The 20,863-nt window shown below is 40.2% G+C and overlaps 1 protein-coding gene across 2 annotated transcripts in view; it reads left to right on the plus strand.

Moving 5' to 3' along the window:
* Positions 1-20,863, plus strand: part of RC3H1 (ring finger and CCCH-type domains 1) — a 63,925-nt gene that overhangs the window by 10,488 nt on the left and 32,574 nt on the right. For both annotated transcript variants that reach the window (XM_032226081.1, XM_032226080.1), the window contains exons 2-4: positions 18,101-18,463; positions 19,029-19,149; positions 20,016-20,255. In XM_032226081.1, coding sequence (XP_032081972.1) covers positions 18,233-18,463; positions 19,029-19,149; positions 20,016-20,255 — 592 coding nt within the window. In that variant the 5' untranslated portion in view covers positions 18,101-18,232. The remainder of the gene's footprint in view (positions 1-18,100; positions 18,464-19,028; positions 19,150-20,015; positions 20,256-20,863) is intronic.

Consider the following 20,863-nt stretch of genomic DNA (forward strand, 5'->3'; position numbering starts at 1 on the left):
GAGCGATATTGATTGGCAGTTGCTATTAGAAAGAACAGGAAGCTCCTGTTCGTATTGTATTGTGTAAATGTGGTGTACGTTTAAGTTTTGTGTGTATGTATTTTACATGTTTGTAAAAAAATTTTTTAAGTTGGTATGTTAAAAGAAACATGGAAATTTGAATTGGTGTGGTAAATATGTTAAGGTGAAAAAAGTAAATTGCATGCTGTGAGAAAGGGTTGAAGATGGATATTATATTAAGCCAATGTCAACACTTTAATAACCACATAGATTTTTTCCCAAAATATCTGTTCTGAATCTGATCCTTCAGATAGTTCAATAATGCACTGTAATTGAGTCCACATACCTTGCTGCTGGTTGTCCTTTCTCTTTCCTTCCACCTTTCTCAGCATTGTAAAATTCTCCAGAGCATTAGGTGTTCCCATAATGTACCTGAAATATAATAATTTGAACCTGCTTATTTGTGTGATTTGATTTGAGTAATTGGTTTGATCACCATTACAGTTGTTGTATTTGCTACCTACGGTATTCATGGAGTATTTTCCGCCTCAAAGATCAAAGGCATCAATACTATTTTTGCTTCCATAAAGTTTCACCAGATAAACATTTTGTGATCTTTTATATACAAACTTTCTGATATCTGAATACTCTTTCCAAAGACATCATGGCTACTCTACCAAGAGTGATAGTCTATGGTGTATTTCTTGATTGCAGGATTCTTTCCTCCTGATAATTGATCCTAAACCGCTATCTATCACTTTAGTATTTTCATTATCAGTGCTAAAGCTGGCGGCTGTACCTGTTGTCATTGGTTTGGTCTTCTTCAGGTTAAAATTTTAATCCCATTATTTCACTGTCCTCTGACTTTCATTACTGTAGCTCACAAATTTGCATTTTCACCCACTCTTTATTTTAGATCTTATAGCAGCATTTTAGACAGCTACAGTTCAGACTAGCAAACAGTACACTTCACGTATTTGCCAGTTCAATCCATCTACTGCCATGTGCCCTAAAATCATATCCACCTATTTCTCTTTAGTGAGAGGCTAAAAAGCTTCCTGACAAGGCTGCAGTAGCACAAGATATGAATAAAAATATAGTTTCTTAAAGGGATTGTCAGCCTACCACCATGTAAGGCTCAGTTTTTGTGAAAAGGTTGTTAGAAAAGGTAATCTACGAGCTGTCTTCAGTCTTGCACATCTTGTATCTAGTTTCCTTTGTTCTAAATCATTAATCCCTAATCCACATTTCTGATTCCTCACACACCAATCACTATATTTTATTATTTTCAGTTTACTTTAAGTTTCTCCTTTTCTTTAGTCTGGTTCTGATCAAATGAGTATGAATTTAAGAATTGAAGGAAGTAGAAATTTCTTACCGGTAATCTGTCAGGGCCAGTCACTTCCAGCCATCTTAAATGTTACCTGCATCCCCATCACATGACCACATTTCAAGCAGTTGGCAAGATGTTTGCACTTATAATGAGCTGCCAAGTGTCCTATGATCATGTGATTGCCTTTTACAAGGAAGATGGCAAGCTATTGCCCCTTGCTGAGAGAACTCAGCAAGAGCCAAGGTGGCGCAGTGGTTAGAGTGCAGTACTGCAGGCCACTTCAGCTGACTGCTAACTGCAGTTCGGCGGTTCAAATCTCACTGGCTCAAGGTTGACTCAGCCTTCCATCTTTCTGAGGTGGGTAAAATGAGGACCCAGACTGTGGGGGCGATATGCTGACTCTAAACCGCTTAGAGAGGGCTGAAAGCCCTATGAAGCGGTATATAAGTCGAACTGCTATTGCTATTGCTAACTGCCTGTCATTTTTGGACACTCAAGAGAGCTCAGCCTGATACCAGGCAGCAGAAACTTGGACTTACTGGACTTAATCTTCGTAAATGTCAACGTCCACAAGGCAGTGACCGTTGCATTGTGAAGGCCAAAGGCAGAACGTCACGGATTACAGAGTTGTTTATCCGTGTGTTGTCCTGCCATTGGATTCTCAGCTTGTTTCACGGTTCCGTCGCCACGGGAACCAACACTCCCCATTTATCCGGCTTGTGACCGGCTATGGTTTCCCATAGCAGAAACAGGACTAGAAACTCAAAGGTCTGAGTTCTATTTCTGCACCTGGCTGAGACATTCTTTTCTGCACCAAAAGGGCTCAGCTCCTGCTGGGCTGCAGAAACAGGGCTCACATCCCAAAGATCTGAGCTCCATTTCTGCAACCTGAGGCATTCTCTTCTGCATGCAGAAGAACTCTGGAAAGTTAGCAAACACTATCATTCTGAAGATGCTCACTAAGTTTCCTTGACTAGGAAGGGTAGCAAATGCAATCATTCTTGCAATCGTTTTGAAGGCCAGCTCTCCAAATTGTGCAATTAGGAGAAGGAGGCTTCCAAATGATTGTGAGACTGGGGTGCACTTGGAGGGTAGAATGAAGCACCCTCAGTAGGAAGGCCAATGCTCGCATTTGCTGCCTGCACCTGCAGCTGTTAGAAAAAGGCAAACTTAAGTTCCTCACTCCAGGGTGTGGTGGGGTGGAGAGAGGAACTTACCCTGGTACTCCACTTAACAATACATGTGATGACTTAATTATCACAGCTGGGAGAGCTAAGATTGCAGTCATTGAGTAAAGCAGTCACAGCATCTTGATTCTTGACTGCTTCACCCAACTATCAAAATTCCAGTGCATAAATTGAGGACCACCTTAAAATAATTTACCATTTATGAACATGAATATCCCTATCCAGAAATGAGCATACAAATGACCTAAAATGCAATCTTTTTTCTGTACAAGTCTTAAATAAAGAGAACTTAATTAAGCAAATGGTTTAAAAGTATTGTGTGATCCAAAAATACATATTATATGGCAAAAGTATGTGGATCTTTGCTTTCAGTAGTTGGGCAGCAGTGATGGCAGCTAAACATTTTCAATAATTGTTAATTGGCCCTACACTTGGAAGATTTTAAGTCCATTCCTCCTTATAGAAAAGCTTTAATTCAGGGGTCTTTGTGGCCTTCCTCATATAAATTTCCCACATTATTTCTGTAGGGTTACAGAAAGGATTTTGGACTTGGCCATTCCAATGCATTAATGTACTTATGCTTTAATCATGCTTTGTCTTTACAATCTGCATATTTTCTTGCTGCATGATTTTTGATTCTCTTAACCATGGCAAAAAAAAGTCATAAAATCAGGCACAACAATCGGCTTTGCTTGGCAGCAGAAAATCTGATCCCAATGGTGGTTGTAATTTGAAGACTACCTGTAATCTAGTTGTGGTAGCAGCATCGTTGATAGTGTGGCTAATTTTTGACTATATTCTTCAAATGTTTATTTCAGTATTTTCATTGTTTTAATATTTTGCATTTTATACTATGCATTTCCTTTCTCTGCCTAAACTCTTTAGTTCTCATTTAGTGTCCGGTTTTTAAATCACAAAATTACTTGTCTCTGATATTTCATTCAAAAACCAAACCAGATCTATTTCCCCATGAAGTAGTCTGCTTTTTATAAATAATTAAGTTGGATAGTAAATGTTTTAATATTCAATATTCCAAATTTTTCTGGATTACGTTTATAACTTTCTGAGATCAAAATATTATTTAGCTTTTCCTGTTTATTTCAAGTTCTTTTAGATTCTTAATCTTATAATTATTTTTTCTTTCATTCAGAATTGAAGATAAACTCACTGGATGAAGATTTTTCAAACCTATCATTTTAAAAGTCTCTAATAGCTTTAAAATGATAAGCAATTTGCTGAAGTGATTAGAAAGTGATGTAACACTGCTATTGCAAGCAAGATGATTAATCTCTTCATCTTCCAGCACCCATGGAAAACCACTGTCCTGTGGTCTCCTTGCAAGGAACATATAGGAGATCTCTAGTTCTCTCCTTACCTGGAGAGGTGCCAAAGATATTGTCTACTCACAGATTCTTTGGTTTTTACCATTGTCACCAGCTCCACTTTTGCAGAACTGTCTTCAGTTCTCCATATCTCCCCCAAAAGTCACCAATACACAAGAACTAAAGAGGCTTTTAGTTCTTTAAATGTTACCCTGGAATTCTTTGAGAGACCAGAAAATTACAGAGCTTCTTGTTGATGCTAAATGGTTGGTTGACCACTCCTGAAAAAGATAACAATGGTGTTGAACTGCCATTATTTGCTTGACAGTGGACTGGTAAAATCCAAATATTTTGGACATAGATTTGTAACATTTTCCAGTGTAGTAAAGCATCAATAACATTTTTTTGGTTCCAGCCATGACAAATTTCCATATGCCTGTGTTGTAAAAATCAGTCTTTGATAGTAAATACCCAGAATTCTATTCTTTAAATGAGGCTGGACCTCCCACATTTAACACTGATTACAATTGTATTGATTGGAATAGGATTATCGTTCTATTCATTGGAACAACTGGCCCTCTTCCCTTTCAAATGAACTGATAACTTTGCATCATTTTCTTAAATGACTTATATTCAATTGGTTTCTTTTTAGTTTTGGGATTTGTGTGAACAGATCCATTTTAAGTAGCATTTATGTAGAAATGGAACTGCAAACTGCAAGCACCACTCTATATACAATATTTCAATAGGATCTGTATATGTTGTAAACCAAGGGGACTGATTAAAATGATTTTAATATATTTACTTTTAAAAAAATTAATGTTAACATTTAGGACAAATATTCTTATATGGTGGCATATGAAACATTTAAATGAAAAACTTAAAAGTATCTGAACAGGCTAAAATATAATGTATATAATATATTTAGGAAGTCCTCAATTTAGAACAGTTTGTTTAGTGACTGTTCAGAGCTATAGTGGTGCTTAGTGAAGATACTGGTCGCTGGCGTTACGACCATTACAATGCCCCTTTTATGACTGCAGGGGCACTTTAATTTTCTCTACCCACCTATCTCTCCCATTTATGCCCTTCTGACTCCCTGCGCTCTGTGTCCCCTGAGGTTCCACCACAAAACTGCGCTCGACTAAACCGCGCCCCTGACGTCATCAACAGGGCGACAACAGCGCGGAGACAGAAGCACGCTGTAAACCCTAAACCTAAAATTAACCCCTAAACCTAACCCCCCTAAACCTAATCCTAAACCTAACCCTTAACCTAACCCTTAACCTAACCCTAAACCTAATCCTAACCCTTAACCTAGCCCTAAACCTAACCCTAACCCTTAACCTAACCCTAACCCTTAACCTAACCCTAAAGCTAACCCTAAACCTAACCCTTACCTTAAGTTGAATCGGCTTGCTTTCAAAGCACTATTTAAAGCGCCCTTCTTTCTCCGTGCTGGCTGTTGTCGCCCTGTTGATGACATCAGCGATGCGGTTTAATCGGGCGTGGCTTAGTCGAGCGCAGTTTTGACGGGTCACGGTCCCCTGATGCCCCAGCTGAGGTAAACCATCTTCTTATTCTTCTGACCAAGCATGGTCAGCATGGCCCTTTGCCAGGCAGCTGCTGGCTATATCAGGCTTTCCCCCCCAGATCGAACACAACGTTTTTCTTACAAGACTTGGGGAACATGGCTTCACATTTGCAGCAGCTGCCTCATAAAGCGCTAGGGTGGCTCCACCTCATCAGCAGTGGGAGCAAGAAGACGTCAAAGGTCAGCTGGGGTGGCAGAGTGCAGGGCAGCAGGAATCCTGAAGTGCAGGCCGTGAGGGCGTCTGGGATAGGTTTTCATGGGACCCCCTTTGCATTGTGCTGGTGAGCCACACGGGGACTGGGCTTCTCACTGCCCTGTGGTTCATGGGCTTCTTGCAGCCTCGGAGCCACAGTGCCCCTTTGTACAAGTGTTATCATTTTGCTACTACCTAGTGCCGTCTGGATTCTTCAGCCCAAATATGGCAGCCTGTGTAAAACTGAGTATAAAATAAATAAAAGAATGAATGAATGAATGAATGAATAAACAAACAACTATGAGTCTTTTTCTCTATCCCATCTACCACCACAATCCCGAAGTAATATGCAGCAAGAATGTCTATTCATTTCATCAGGTATCTAATTTGATTTGGGATTCAAGTCAGAAGCAAGATTCAAAAATCTAAAGCATGCAAGCCTGGAAACTTACAAATGGCTGTAATTTTTGCTTATTTTTGTATCAGAATGCTAACATTTCTAGACATAGTACACTCTCTAAGAAAATGAAGCCTAATCAATTTCTAAATGGTAAATGCAGTTTTTGGACCTAAACTAATTTTATATGAAGGACAATTAAAACTCTGGTAATGAGTATGCTCCTGCTGCACATACAAACTTATTGATAGCTTACTGTGAGCTTTATATTAAGCATGCTTTAAGTCATGGGCTTGTTTCTGATATGAATTTTCATTTATGGAGCAAGGAAGTATACTGTACAAGATTTGTTTCCCAGTCTCCATTATATCCACGGAACAGTGAAAACCTAAGGAGACTAAATAGTGACTTCCTCAAACTCACTTAAAAACTGGATCCAAATCTATTATGATGATCTCACTTCTTGAATCTTTAGCCCATACATAATTCAAAAACCACTATTGTAGGACTATTTTAGAAAGGCAGAAATACGGCTTCTTGTCTTATTTTTTAAAATGTCTTTTTTTTTTTCAAAATGCTTTAAATTCACAATTATGTAGCTGCTGTGTGCTCTACATACCTCACTTTGAGAGGGAATAGTAAAGGCATTAAATAAAAAATGTAAATGACTATACACAAAAAGATTGCAAGGAGAGGTTATTTGTATTATGGGTATGCATAATCTAAGAATAAGAATCAGTTGGAATCCTGTGGAAGACAGTTTACTGTATTTGACAAAATGTCAATCCAACATATCTTGCAACACATTGTTAATGTTACTTTTATGTCCATTGCATATAGCAGTAATGGATCATAGTGAAGTCATTATGAGGCGGTTAAGTTGGGCTTTGTTCTTATTGGCCAATCACCTGACTTGTATGTGGTACTTATTTGAATAGCCAGCCCTATATAAGAATACAACAAGGGACAGGACATTGACATTTTTAGGCAGGCAGGGAGTTTGGGTGTGTAAGCTTAAATTCAAGCAATGGCTGCTACCACCTGGAGAAGCAGGAAAAAGAGACAGATATACCAGAGGCAAAGAAACAGAGCTCAGTATAGGCAGAGAAAGCCTAGGGTCGAAAAGAGAAATGCAAGGCATGCAAAACGTGGCTATGGAAAGAAAACCTCCAGAAAACCTCCCAGAAAAATGCAGAAGATGAGGCTTGACAGTGTCCGAATGACCAATGAGGCGCAAAATATCCTGCATTTCTGTGTGCATGACCTCTACAAGAAGGTGTCCTTGGCAGCCGAGCGATTGAGAAAGAAGAAGCGTCATGTCTCTATTACTGTCTCAGATGTAAGAAATGCCCTGAAAAAAATCATGCCAAAGAAATATGACAGAAAGTCTGTATCCTCCATATCATGCAAGTGCCATTAGAAAATAATCTCTCTCCTCTCCTACAATAGACTTAGAAATGAAGGAATGAAAAGGAAGGGGGGAAATCACTGGTCTGAGATAAAATCAAATGCTTTGCCTGCCTGAAAAAACAGTACCTTCAAATTTCCAAGCAATCCTGTGACCTACCTTTTATTACTAGATCAACATCGTGAACTCAAGGATAAACAGAATCTAGCAAGATGATTATCGTATTGCTGTTGTGCTGAATTAGAGAGATAACTTACCTGTTGTCAGAGGAAAATTACTTCCAAAAGTTGTGGAATACCAAGGACTCTGATCAGCCATATGGAGCATGTGAGATGTTCCCTGAAGGGAGATCTATTCCCTTTTTCAATAAAACAGGATTTGTGCAGGATAATACATCTTATTATGTGTGTTTTATATTGGGGTAATGATGGCATGTTTGTCAGACTGTCTGTCATTCATTCTCCAGAGCTTATAACTTTGATCTCTGGCAATGTTCTGAATGCAACACTTAAGTTGAAATTGGCTATGAATTCTATAAATTCTTTGCAGAATTTATAGAATGCAATATAGGTCATTGTGCTGTTAAATGTATCTATTACTATAATTTTGATTGTCTTTTTAAATGTGGTAGAAAAGATGCTTTTATGCCATTCTGTCTGAGAGACTTGTATCCGAGTTCATGTTCAGATTGATACATTTTATTCCGCAGATATATTTTAAATATTGATCAGGTATTGTTATGTTTGAAGTCCTTGTCCCTGCTGCAGTGTTCATACTATGTCTTTCATTAGACAAAATCACTGCAGATATATGGTTTTGAATTTGAAGCATTTACAATTTGAATGCTTCATGTGTGCTAAGCAAATTATTTGTTTAGGTGTCATGTAAAAATTTGATATATTAATATTTTAAAATTTATAACTTACAGATTCAAAAGTGTCTTGATTTAATATCTAAAAAGCATTTCAGTTCATCTCAAAGTACTACTCTAAAACAGGTTATAAAGAGTTAGTGTTTCTCTCTGTCCCTAAAAGGTCTGTTCTTAAGTATTTTATCCTTCTCTGCAGTATGTGCCATTTTTTGTTTATTTTTCACCCTTCAAAGCACAAAATACTGTAGCCCTTCATTTCTTCTTTGGGTGTCAGTAGTGGAGAGAAAAAAGCAAATAGACCTGAGAAGCTGAGAAATATTGGAGAGGTAAAATTATAAGGAAAAGGAACAACTGAGGTTTGAACATAGAACTTTGAAATTGTCTGAAAAGTCAATTACAAATTAAAACATTGTTTTAAAAATAATCAGTTGTTAGAATGAAGCAGATTGTTTAAGAAATACGTGGAACCATATATATTCACTAGAAGCTGTCAAAATAGCTACTTTAAGATTCAGGAAAACAGTAGCAATGAGAAGTGGTTGGGACATCTGAAAAGCATATGATGAAAAACAAAATTGGAATGATCTTTGTGTTGTGATGGTGTTGGATGACTGGTACTTATGACCAATTCCAGAAGTTCCAGCTGTCTCAGTGCCTGCGTACCCACATGATCATGAATCATGCACCTGGCAACCACTTGGCACTTAATGATTGTTGCAGCATCCCACAGTCACGTAATCACCATTTGCAACCTTCCCTACCAACTTTCCACACGAAGTCAATGGGAAAGCCAGAAGGGAAGGTTGCAAGTCAATCTTGTAAGTCCCCCTGGCCTTTTTATACTCCCATTGGTTCTTGCGCTTGTGCTGCACCATATCATCCATCCAGCCTCTGCCTTCATGCAACATGCACCAACCATCCCATGTCTTCCCCCAAATCATGCACAACTAGCACCAGCCTCCTCAGGGCCTCACCTGGCATTTCCAAGCCCTCTGCAGTACCCTTGCATTCCTTATCTAGGACTTCCACCATTTCCCATTTAATGACCAATACATTGTAGGTTATGACAGCAACTGAGCCTGTTGGGATTATTATCACTAAGTGATACAGGGAGGTGATACTTAATGACCGCATCATTTAGCGATGGCAGTCCTGCTCCCAACTGCAATCATAACTTGAGGACTAACTGTATTGTTCCATTTTGTATCATTTCTTTTCGGCATCTTAACTAAATGATCCTACTGTTCTAAATACATGTAAATTTAAAAACCATGTGTATTATTTAGGATTTTTATATACAATAAGTCCTAACTTCTGACTAGTCTTTTAATGACTATTTGAAGTTATGACAGCTTGGAAATGATATTTTATGGTCTTGTAAAACTCTTCCAGATATCGTGTCACTCTTCCTTCCCCCATAGTCACTTGGTAATGATGTGGGTGTTTGGCAACTTGTTCACACTTATGACTGGTTTTCAAATGCCTGCTATCATGTGATTGTTATTTACAATATTTTCCGGAGTAGTTTGCAGGATGGTCCAGGAATGGGTTATTGTCATGTCCAGTTGGCCTCGAGGCTGAATTAAAGTTGAAGCCACGCCTCTGTGATCCTCCTTTCTGGTCCCAGTTTCAACTCAGTCTCGCCTGAGAAGAGACATAGAAAATTTGGCTCCTGTTGGAAAATTCCTGGACCCTCAAACATATTCCTCTTTCCTCATTGTGCCTGACTTCCCTACCTCTATTGCCTTGTACGTTTTCCCTGGGGCAGTGACTGTTCTTCGCCACCTGGGAAGTGGGTGACAGCTCCTGTGGGACACAAAGAGGCTTAGGCGCCATTCTGGTGGCCATTTTGAGCCTCTCTGAAGCCATGTGGAGCAGGGCATTGGAAACACATGCTGCAAGAAACTAATGGGCTTCGGGTTTCCAGCCCGCCTGTTTCTTGCTGTTCCTGACTGCCGATGAGTGGAGGCAGCTGAATTAACGCTGGAGATCCTGGAGAAGAGCGCGAAGACCACTGGCAAGGCAATGAGCCACCCGCAGCTGCCCGGGACCACGCCGATCACAGCGTTTGCGTCGAGGCTTGCTGCAGCACCTCGCACCAAGATAAGAAACGGTGAAGTGCGTGGAGGTGAGGGAGTGATCGTCACGGCTGTGATGAGCGGCACAAGGAGGCTTGTGAGTACAACTCGGCTGCGGCTGATCCAGCATGGCAGATGGCACGGAGAGATCTCCTTCCCCCCCCCCATTGTCACCTGGGGAGGGGACTTTCACGAGGCAGAACAGGCCTACTGCCTCTGCTAGGAGGCAAAAGGCCTCAGCTGCCACACGTCCCTCGCAAGTAACTCAGAGGGACGAACAACGCAGGCATAAGGCCCTCACCAAAACAGTTTCCAGGGCTGAGAAACTGCTAGCACAGCAGGGCAGGCTTAGCCCATTTCCAGCTAGCAATAGCAATAGCAGTTAGACTTATATACCGCTTCATAGGGCTTTCAGCCCTCTGTAAGCAGTTTATAATGTCAGCATATTGCCCCCACAGTCTGGGTCCTCATTTTACCCACCTCGGAAGGATGGAAGGCTGAGTCAACCTTGAGCCGGTGAGATTAGAACCGCTGAACTGCAGCTAACATTCAGCTGAAGTGGCCTGCAGTACTGCACTCTAACCACTGTGCCACCTCGGCTAGATCTCACTCTCCCCTGGGAAGCACATCCAGGATTGATTCCCCTCAGGGATCACCTGGTTCCCTTAGGGGATATTTTGAGGAAATCGTTTTCCCCTTCCCCGCCCCTCTATGACAGATCAAGGCCTATATCAAGGGGATCCTTTTCTTCGGTGGACCCTGGCTGGTGAACAGCATATGACTAGGCTCCTATTGGCTCCCCAATCCAGCTCGGAGCAGACCATTGGGGGGCATAGCTGGGATTCCTTGGACATGGAAAACCTACCTGTGGGTCTCCAGAGACTGATAGAACAAGCTATTTCCCATGGGATTGTAACTGGGATACAGCAGAAGGCCCCACATCCAGCCTCTGAAGGCCGGGCCAGAGCCTCAGGGGGCACTTCTTTTCAGGGGCGCCCAGCTTCCACAGCTGTGAGTAGACCAGTATCTCCATAGCAATAGCAATAGCAGTTAGACTTATATACCGCTTCATAGGGCTTTCAGCTCTCTCTAAGCGGTTTACATAGTCAGCATATCGCCCCCACAGTCTGGGTCCTCATTTTACCCACCTCGGAAGGATGGAAGGCTGAGTCAACCCTGAGCCGGTGAGATTTGAACCGCTGAACTGCTGATCTAGCAGTCAGCTGAAGTGGCCTGCAGTACTGCACTCTACCCATTGCGCCACTTCCATCCCTGGCAAGTGAGGGCTCTGTCCTAGGTGAGCAAGTGCAGAGGAATCTCAGTCTCTCAGAGGATGAGGAGGCCACTGTTCTGGACCCCCCAGCTTTCACTGAGTTATTCCCACCCACCTTATTTGGGTCCCTTTTGTGCAAGGCACGAGGTACTGCGGAGGTAGGCAACAGGGAGGGAACTGCAGAAGGGGCTCTGGCAAAAAAGGCCAAGGGCCTATATTTTCTGAGCCAAAGTTTGTTAAAGTTTCTGCCCCACAATTGTTCCTAGAGATAGTGAAGAAACAATGGGCTAAGCCGGGGTCCATCCCTAATCCTGGCAGCAATGACAGGAGATTCTATAACATTGAGCCAGGGTTTTCTCAAGCATTGCAGATGCCTATGGTGGACCCACCTGTTGTGGCACTGGCTTCCCCCACCGTATTGGTGTCCATAGACGTGGCAGATAATCTGAAAGCTGATGATAAGAAGGCGGAGATGACCCTCAAGAAGATTTTCTAATCGGCAGCCTGGGCCATGAAAGTGGCAGCTGCGGCATCTTTCTTCAACCACACGGCTCTCCTTTGGCTGAAGCAGATCCAAGAGTGCATTTGGACTTTAAACTTCTAAATCAATTCCTAGTTTACAGGAGATTCAAGATGGCTTTGCTCAAGTCCATCTTGGCGGGTGTCCGTGAGGGGGATTACATGGCTTCCATTGACCTCAAGGAAGCGTATCTCCACATTCCCATCCTTCTGGAGCGCCGGAGGTTCCTCAGGTTCTCTTGCCTGGGAGTGCACTACCAATATAGGGCCCTGCTGTTTGGATTAGCCTCAGCTCCCAGGACCTTCACCAAGGTGCTGGCGGTGGTGGCCGCTTACTTGAGGGAGGTCCTGATTAGAATCCAATGCTACCTGACGACATTCTCGTTCAGGCGTTGTTGTCACAACAGACATGGGCAGACATCCGGTTGGTGGGCAGACATCCAGGAGTTGGGGTTTTCAGTAAACTTCGATAAGAGTAGTTTGCTTTCGACCACTCGGATCCTCCATTTAGGGGCAGTGATAGACTCCCGTAGGGGCATGATTTTTTCTCCCCTGATTGTAGGTCCAGTTTGGTGAAGTTAGTTAAGCAGATTCACAGGGATCATTGTGTTCCCATAGCACTCCTCTCCATTCCCAGGGTCATTCAGAAGGTAGTCAAGGAACAGGCAGAGGTCATTCTGGGGGCACTGCACTGGCCCAGGAGTGGGTTGGTTTGCGGACTTAATGTGCCTATCAGTAGGTCAACTGTGGAGGATCCCGAGGGGGGGAGGTAGAGTTATGACAGGGGGCACTGATCCATCCAGAGCCACAATGGCTTCAATTGACCGTGTGGAGATTGAGCGGGAGCGTCTAAGGGACACTCATCTTTCTCAACGGGTGATCATGACTATTGAGGCTTCGAGACAGTAGTTGATGACCAGAATGTACAATTCCACATGGGCCACCTTCATGGCTTGGTGTTGGTCTTCCCATATAAAACCTGGAAGGGCAGCGGTGCCACAAGTCTTGGACTTCCTCCAAGATGGCTTGGACAAGGGTCTATCTCATGGCACAGTGAAGAGACAGATAGTGGCTCTCTCCACGATGATTGCAGGTAAAGGTTCACTAGCTTATCCCAGCTTCCGGTAGTTAAGAGGTTCCTCAAGGGGGCCGCGAACCTGCGGCCGCCAGTTATTCACAGGTTTCCTACTTGAAATGTTCCCACGGTACCTCAGTCCCTGATGGCAGAACCATTGAGAACAGTTAGTCTGAAACTACTTATACTTACCTTGAAGGTTATGTTCTTGGTGGCAGTCACATTGGCAAGGCACGTTTCCAAAGTGGAGACATTGTTCTCCAGGGAGGATCTGTGCATTCTTCATAACAACAGGGTCGTGTTTCGTCTGGACCCGGTGTTCTTGCCTAAGATAAATTCTCTGTTCCACCGCACGCAGGAGGTTGTCCTTCCGGATTTTTGCCCTGATCCTGTCAGAGATAGAGAACATAGGTGGCATCGCTTGGATGTCAAACGTGCCTTACACATTTACCTGAAGCACACGGCGGAGTTCAGGAGGTCAGAAGCGTTATTTATCTCTTTTCAATCGTCCACACTAGGAAAGAGAGTCACATCTTCTACCATTAGTTGTTGGATCAGGCTGCCGATCGCTCTGGCGTATGAAGCAAAAGGGTTACCGGTACCGGATGGACCATCCTGCAAACTACTCCGGAAAATGACAATTGGTCTTACCTGAACTGTGATTTTAGGAGTTTTGCAGGATGGTCCAGGTCCCTCCCGATAATGGTCTGTAGGCAGGGATAGGTGCGTGGAGGAGTCTCCCTTCTGACTTGTTTTCAGGTGCCCCTGGAGTGTATGCATCGTTGAAACTGGAGCCAGAAAGAAGGAGCACAGTGGCATGGCTTCAACTTTTAACTCAGTCTCGAGGCCAATGGGACATAACAATAACTCATTACTGGACCATCCCTGCAAACTCCTAAAATCACAGTTCAGGTAAGACCAACTGTCTCTGCCTGCTGCCCAAGAAAGTCAGCCAGGAAGCTTGCAAGCTGCTACAGCCTGCTGAAGGATTTCCCTTCCCATGTGTGGGGCAGGTGGAAGCGGAAATCCTTCTTCAGGCTGTAAAAATGAAGCTCAAATCTTTGGGGTCCCAATTTTGTTATTCTAGCCCAGGACAGAAATTCCCTTCCACAAATCGTGCAGTGGGCTGGAGAAACAAAGCAGAGATTGCGAAAAAATGGAAAAGGTGCTTAACAAGCCTTAAATGTTGAGGACTTGATGTTTGCTCCGCAGATGTTGAACTTGTTCTTATTCTAACTGGTACATTCAATTAACAGAGGAGGTGATTCATAACATTCATTCATACCATTTGTCTACTCTGAGGGAACTATTGATGCTGTCATTCAGTAACTAGAGTCCAGATGAGGAATGATGAAATGAGACTTAAGTTCTCTTGGTCAGAAGTTGTATTTATTCAACCACCACAAAAATTACTCTTGGCAGCTCACATAAAAATACAATATAAAACAAACTTATATAAAAATTGTAAATGCAACATTACCAAAATAGAAAATAAAAGATGGCAGCAAAAGCTCAAATTCAGGGAAGGCTCTCTGAAAAAGCTCAATCTTCAGAATCTTGTGAAACATAAAGTATAGATTTTGATATGGACGGGGCTGTATTTTCCTGAAGAATTAGCTCATTGTTCATACATCTGTATTCCCAGATAGAAATAGGTTGGCCATGACACATTGATAAGCAGTCACAATAACCCATTAAGAAGCCAGAATGTGATTATATTGCTGCATGATTTCTACATTTGGGAATAGCATAGTGTATTTGCATAGGATCTTAAGATATAAATATTATGATAAATAGATTGAATTACTTTTTCTATTGTTTCAATTTTTTATGACAAATTAACAAAGGAAATAATAGATATAGCAAACAAATTTGGAGTACTTTTGCAAAGTACATTTTCTTTAGTAATTTGTAAGATTTTCCTCTTATTTGTCTTCCCCTTCTACTTGGTTTGTTCTACTAATCAACCTGAAATGAAAAAAAATCTTATTCCTTCTAATTGTATGCATTATGCACAGAACTCTGCAAAAAAGAAACATATTTTATCATCAAAGCTGGCACCACATATAGCAATAGCATTTAGACATATATACCTCTTTAACAGTTGCTTTACAGCCCTCTCTAAGCAGCTTGCAGAGTCAGTATTTTGCCCCCAGTATGCTGTCCTCATTTTACGCACCTTTGAACTGCCAAATTGCAGGCAGGCAGCAGAAGTAGCCTGCAGTACTGCACTCTAACCATGCACCAACACAGCTCTTATGCTATATGACTATGTGGTAGTCATTAACCCAATTATTTATATATATGATAATGAAAGAACCACATACTGTATGAGTTTTTCTGGACAAACATTCTCTATGATTGTGATTTAGGGAGAAAATGTTAGCAACATGACAGTTATATAAAACATTACAAGATCCAAAAATGTGATTGGTCTTTTTGAAGAATGAGAATGATAACTGAGCATTTATGTACAAAAAAGATTTCAATGTTTTGAGATAAATGAATGGATTTGTAGATAGTTTTCATTTCTATGTACATAGAGAAAAGTATACAGGATAAGATGATGTCATATTCTGAATGTGATAGACATATGTTTAGCAGTGTTGTGTGATATGTTGTGTGGAGTGGTTTATCTACTTTTTACTAGTTAGAAGAACAAGACAAGAATATCCACTTTCACTCTTGCTTTTTAATATCTGAGTGGACGATTTGGGCTGTGTTATTAGACAACATAGAGAGGTCTTAAGAGAAGTACATAACTCAGTTGAACAGATTGGTTTTGTTTAATGTTATTCTTTTGTTTATTTCTAAACTTCACATGGTGTTGATGCAGAAGATAGATGCTATTAGCAAAATAGTAGGATATTCTAATCCAAATCAGAATTGATGCCAATAGGTGAAAATCGATTACCCATCCATTAATATTAATTTTGTTTTGAATCAAATCAATTAAATATTTAGGTATGTATATATCAATGAATATTTCTCAAAAATATACTGTAATATAAATAAAATAGAGCAGTTTCTTCAGATATAGATAGATGGGAGTCATTAAACATTTGGGGAAAGGTAACCCCCTCGAAATGAATATTACTCCCAGATTAATTTACATTCTGAGATGAATTCTAATTTATATACTGGATCTGGAAAATATTTTCAGAAAATAAATTCTTTGTTTAGAAAATTTCTATGGAATTCTTTGATTCTAAGAATATTTTTTACCAAAAATGAAACCACCATAATGCAGAAAGATTTGTTTTTCCAGATCTGGAACTACATCATTACATTTACCTATTGTCAGTTATTGCATACTGGAAGCCAGCAATTGTTGTTAATTTTCCAATTTGTGCAACTTTGCAATATGCGCATATATCACTTTTGGCTGGTTGGATAGTATTAAGATCTATATATACTAAAACTACTATCTTTGGAAACAATTATATCGGTTAGAAAATTATAGAATACGTCTAATGAAAAAGCGATTTGATGCTTCTAACCTAGGACTCTCTACTTAAAGCCCCTTGTATGTGGAGTTATGACAAGCAACTGGAATTACTGCAATTACTGTCACAAAATAATGCAGTCAGATGACATTGTGTGCTTTACGACTGCATCACTTAGGCAAGGAAATTCTGGTCCCAATAGGACTACCTGTATTGGGAGGGGGGGAATTGAGTGCAGCAGGGTAGGGTTTGTGTAGTAAAATAAGTTATAGAACCAAGAATGAATGTGGACTAAATGAATACAGACTGAAAACAAAAGTGAGTGACAGCATGAAAGAAGTACGGTATATTGACATGGTTTGATCATATAGTACATAAAATAAATATATGAAAAAAGGTTGAATATATGTAGACGAAGATGGTCAAAAAATCTGAGGTTACATGAGATAACATTGAGAAATTTAAAGAACCCAAAGCATTAAATGAAGAATACATAAATGTAATTTTCAAAGACTGTTTTTGAAATATAAAAAGGGTGACAATGTCATTTATTAATTAATGACTAAGAAATTCATTTTAAGTGATTTATTATTTAGTTCCAACATAATTGCATTGTTTATTAGAATGAATGTACCACTTTCTGTGTATTGTTGATGCACTTTAAAAATGAAATTTTATTACTAAATTGTACACTGAAAAATGTGAATTCTGCAACTTGCATACATTATATTACGGGTCATTCTTGTTTGGGACCAACAACTCATTTGGGAAGCAGTTACTAGCCACATGAGACATCAGGAAGAAGGCCTTGCACAGCTGCTTTCCAAAGGACCAGATCAGGCACATCTAGTCAGCACTGGGTGGAAGAAGTCAGCCAAAGTCAGTTGGAGGTTGCAGAGTACAGGGAGACAGGGCAGAGATGCCGGGGGGGGGGGGGAGAGAAGTGGGTGTGAGGAATTGAAGGGACCTCTGTGGCCATAAATGAGGGTGGGCTGTCAAACACCCAAATGTTGATAATGTGACCAAAGGGAAACCACAGCAGCTATAACTTCAAGGACTGATCATGAATATTTTTCCTCAAACAAAAATTTTATTAAAAAATAAATCATTATCTGACATAACATGTAGTTTGCATACACTTTAGTGTGGTTTAATAAGGGTCAGGGTGACAACTTTTAAAAAAGCTAATAGGATAGTTTTCTTGTAAAAAGATTGAGCAATATAAAGTACTCATAATAGTTGGTTCAGCAAAGAGGTTTTTTTGATTAATCATGAGAAAGCAATGGAAGTCACTGTATCATGTTTATTCTGTCTTACGTATGAAATAGATGAATTGTTTTTCAGTAATATTTCTCATAAAATCTCCATCAGCTAATTTTATTTTATTTTGTGTTTACTTTTTAGGTTATATTTCACACTATGTGCTGACTGTCTGTACTTACAGAAACTATTTAAAAACAGGTTTTTTTTTCAAAATAAATTTGATTCCAGTGGAATCTGCTTTAGATTTTGTCTTGTGAAGTAACTCTTGAAGCAATGCCTGTACAAGCTCCACAATGGACGGATTTTCTCTCCTGCCCTATTTGCACACAAACATTCGACGAAACGATCCGGAAACCCATCAGTCTAGGTTGTGGCCACACAGTCTGCAAGATGTGCCTGAACAAGCTCCATCGGAAAGCATGTCCTTTCGATCAGACCACTATCAATACAGACATAGAACATCTTCCTGTGAATTCAGCTTTGCTGCAGCTTGTGGGTGCTCAAGTAAGGGAATGCTTCCTTAGTCTCCTGCTTTAGATTTCTTTCTTTTAACTAGTTGACATCTTTTTTCATCAAATAAGCAACTGTATTTTTAAATAAATCTCAGAAAAAGTAAATAATGAAATGAACAAATGTAACAAACCATAACATTTTCAAGTATATAAATCATCATTGGCTAAGGAAAGAGTTTCTTAAAGTCCCCAAGTTTCATTGTAGGGTGCCTAGGCAATCAATTAATAGTTTTACTACGTTAAACTATGGATAGTGTGAAACCTATATGAAAAAAGCTTGCTTAAATTGTACACCATTAACCAATTACTGTTGGGGATGCAAGCTTGTTTTGTAGTTTTGAAAACAAGCTTGAATATATTTGTGTATAAAATAGTATGGAATCACATACTTTTTTTCTTTTTGTAACAATAACTGCTTTGTCTTCTTCAAGACAGGAGTAGACAATTAATGAAAAGTGTGGAACTGTGCAGAAGTTTTGTAGACAAAGATGGGAGAAATAAAAACATAGAACTAGCCATTTCTTAACATATTTGTTATATTCTTATGTTTTCTACAGATGCCAGAACAGCAACCAATAAATCTACGCAGTGGTGCTGAAGATACTAAACATTATGAGGAAGCCAGGAAATGTGTGGAAGAGCTAGCCTTATACCTTAAACCGCTCAGCAGTGCAAGAGGTGAATCATGCTTGTCATCCTTCTGCCATGTTTTAGTCATGACAACATGTGTGAAGAATATCCAATTAAGAAAACAAGTGCCAAAGCAAATAATTTTGAAAAAAATGTTAAAAACAAACAAACCCCGTCATGTTTTCTTTCCTTCCCACTTCCCTTCAGCCTTTATGGTATGATTACGTGGAACTTATGACACTTGGTGTCCTAACCAGTGAACCAGTTCACTTCCAATTGGAACGAATGGTGTTATTGTTTCACAGCAGTTAATTTGAACATGAACAAAATTTCAAGGCAGAAGAAATTGTGCCTTGAAGAAATTCTGAAGAATAATAATGTATAGATAAAATGTTTGGACAATTAGGCTAATTATTCAAATAACAATTTGAATAATTAGCCCCAAACTTGAGAGACCGCCTACTGCCAATTACCTCCACTAGACCAATAAGATCCCACAGACCAGCCTCCTCCGAATTCCATCAGCCGCCCAATGTCGATTGGCGACTACCCGGAGGAGGGCCTTCTCTGTGGCTGCTCCGACCCTGTGGAACGAACTCCCTGTGGAGATTCGTACCCTCACCACCCTCCAGGCCTTCCGCATAGCCCTTAAAACCTGGCTGTTCCGACAGGCCTGGGACTAAAGACTTGCAGCCCCACTCCGAATGGTATGATTGTTGTGTTTCTTAACTGTGTATGTCTTTATATTTTGTAATTTTGTTGTTTTCCTCTCCCTTGAATTGTGAGCCGCCCTGAGTCCCTTCAGGGAAAAGGGCGGCATACAAATAAAGTAAATTCAAATTCAAATAAATTGTATACAACTTTTGCATTGCCCTTAAGAAATTCAGAAAAATAACATTTTTCTCTTCATAAAGGTGTAGGATTGAACAGCACAACTCAGAGTGTGCTTAGTCGACCCATGCAAAGGAAGCTTGTGACATTAGTCCATTGCCAGCTGGTGGAAGAAGAAGGGCGGATCCGAGCTATGCGCGCAGCACGATCTCTGGGTGAAAGAACTGTTACTGAGCTTATTCTTCAGCACCAGAACCCCCAGCAATTATCTTCAAATCTTTGGGCTGCAGTGAGGGCTAGAGGCTGTCAGTTCCTTGGACCAGGTATGTAGCAGGGAAAATGGTTTTCCTATCGGTGAGAAGATCAGCTGTGATATGAGCAAAAATGCTTTACATATTTTTTTTATATTTGAACAATTGAAAGCATTTAAAAAACCAATTTCTTTTTAATGATAGTGTGGTTCATTTCTACTGTACATTGCACAGATTTGACAGGTTTTACTAAAGTCTTACTAAATGTTCTGCGATACAGTAGGATGGTGTTTTATTAAATTGTTTAAATTGTTCAGTGCAGGCTGAGCAGTACCAGATAAAGTAATCAAGGAAAAAGTCTCTGAAATATAAACTAACAAAAGTTCATTCAAGAAAAATATAAAGTAATATTTAATAAGTTTCCACTATTTTAGTTATAAAAATTCAGCATTTGAATTTTTGGAGTTAGTTGTTACCTAAAACTCTCCTAGCACCCTTCCCTAGCTTGGGTATCCTTCAGACACGTGAACTTCAATTTCAAAATGCCCATCCAGCAATTAGGGAACACAAAGTAGCACTCAAGGCCCACTTCTTAGTTGCAAGGAGTAACACGATCAACTGCTTACACTGATTTATTCATTCATTACAAGGAATCCTCAACTTACAATTGTTCCCAAAAT

Source organism: Thamnophis elegans, chromosome 11, assembly GCF_009769535.1.
Source record: "Thamnophis elegans isolate rThaEle1 chromosome 11, rThaEle1.pri, whole genome shotgun sequence".
In the NCBI taxonomy this organism is placed as follows: Eukaryota; Metazoa; Chordata; class Lepidosauria; order Squamata; family Colubridae; genus Thamnophis; species Thamnophis elegans.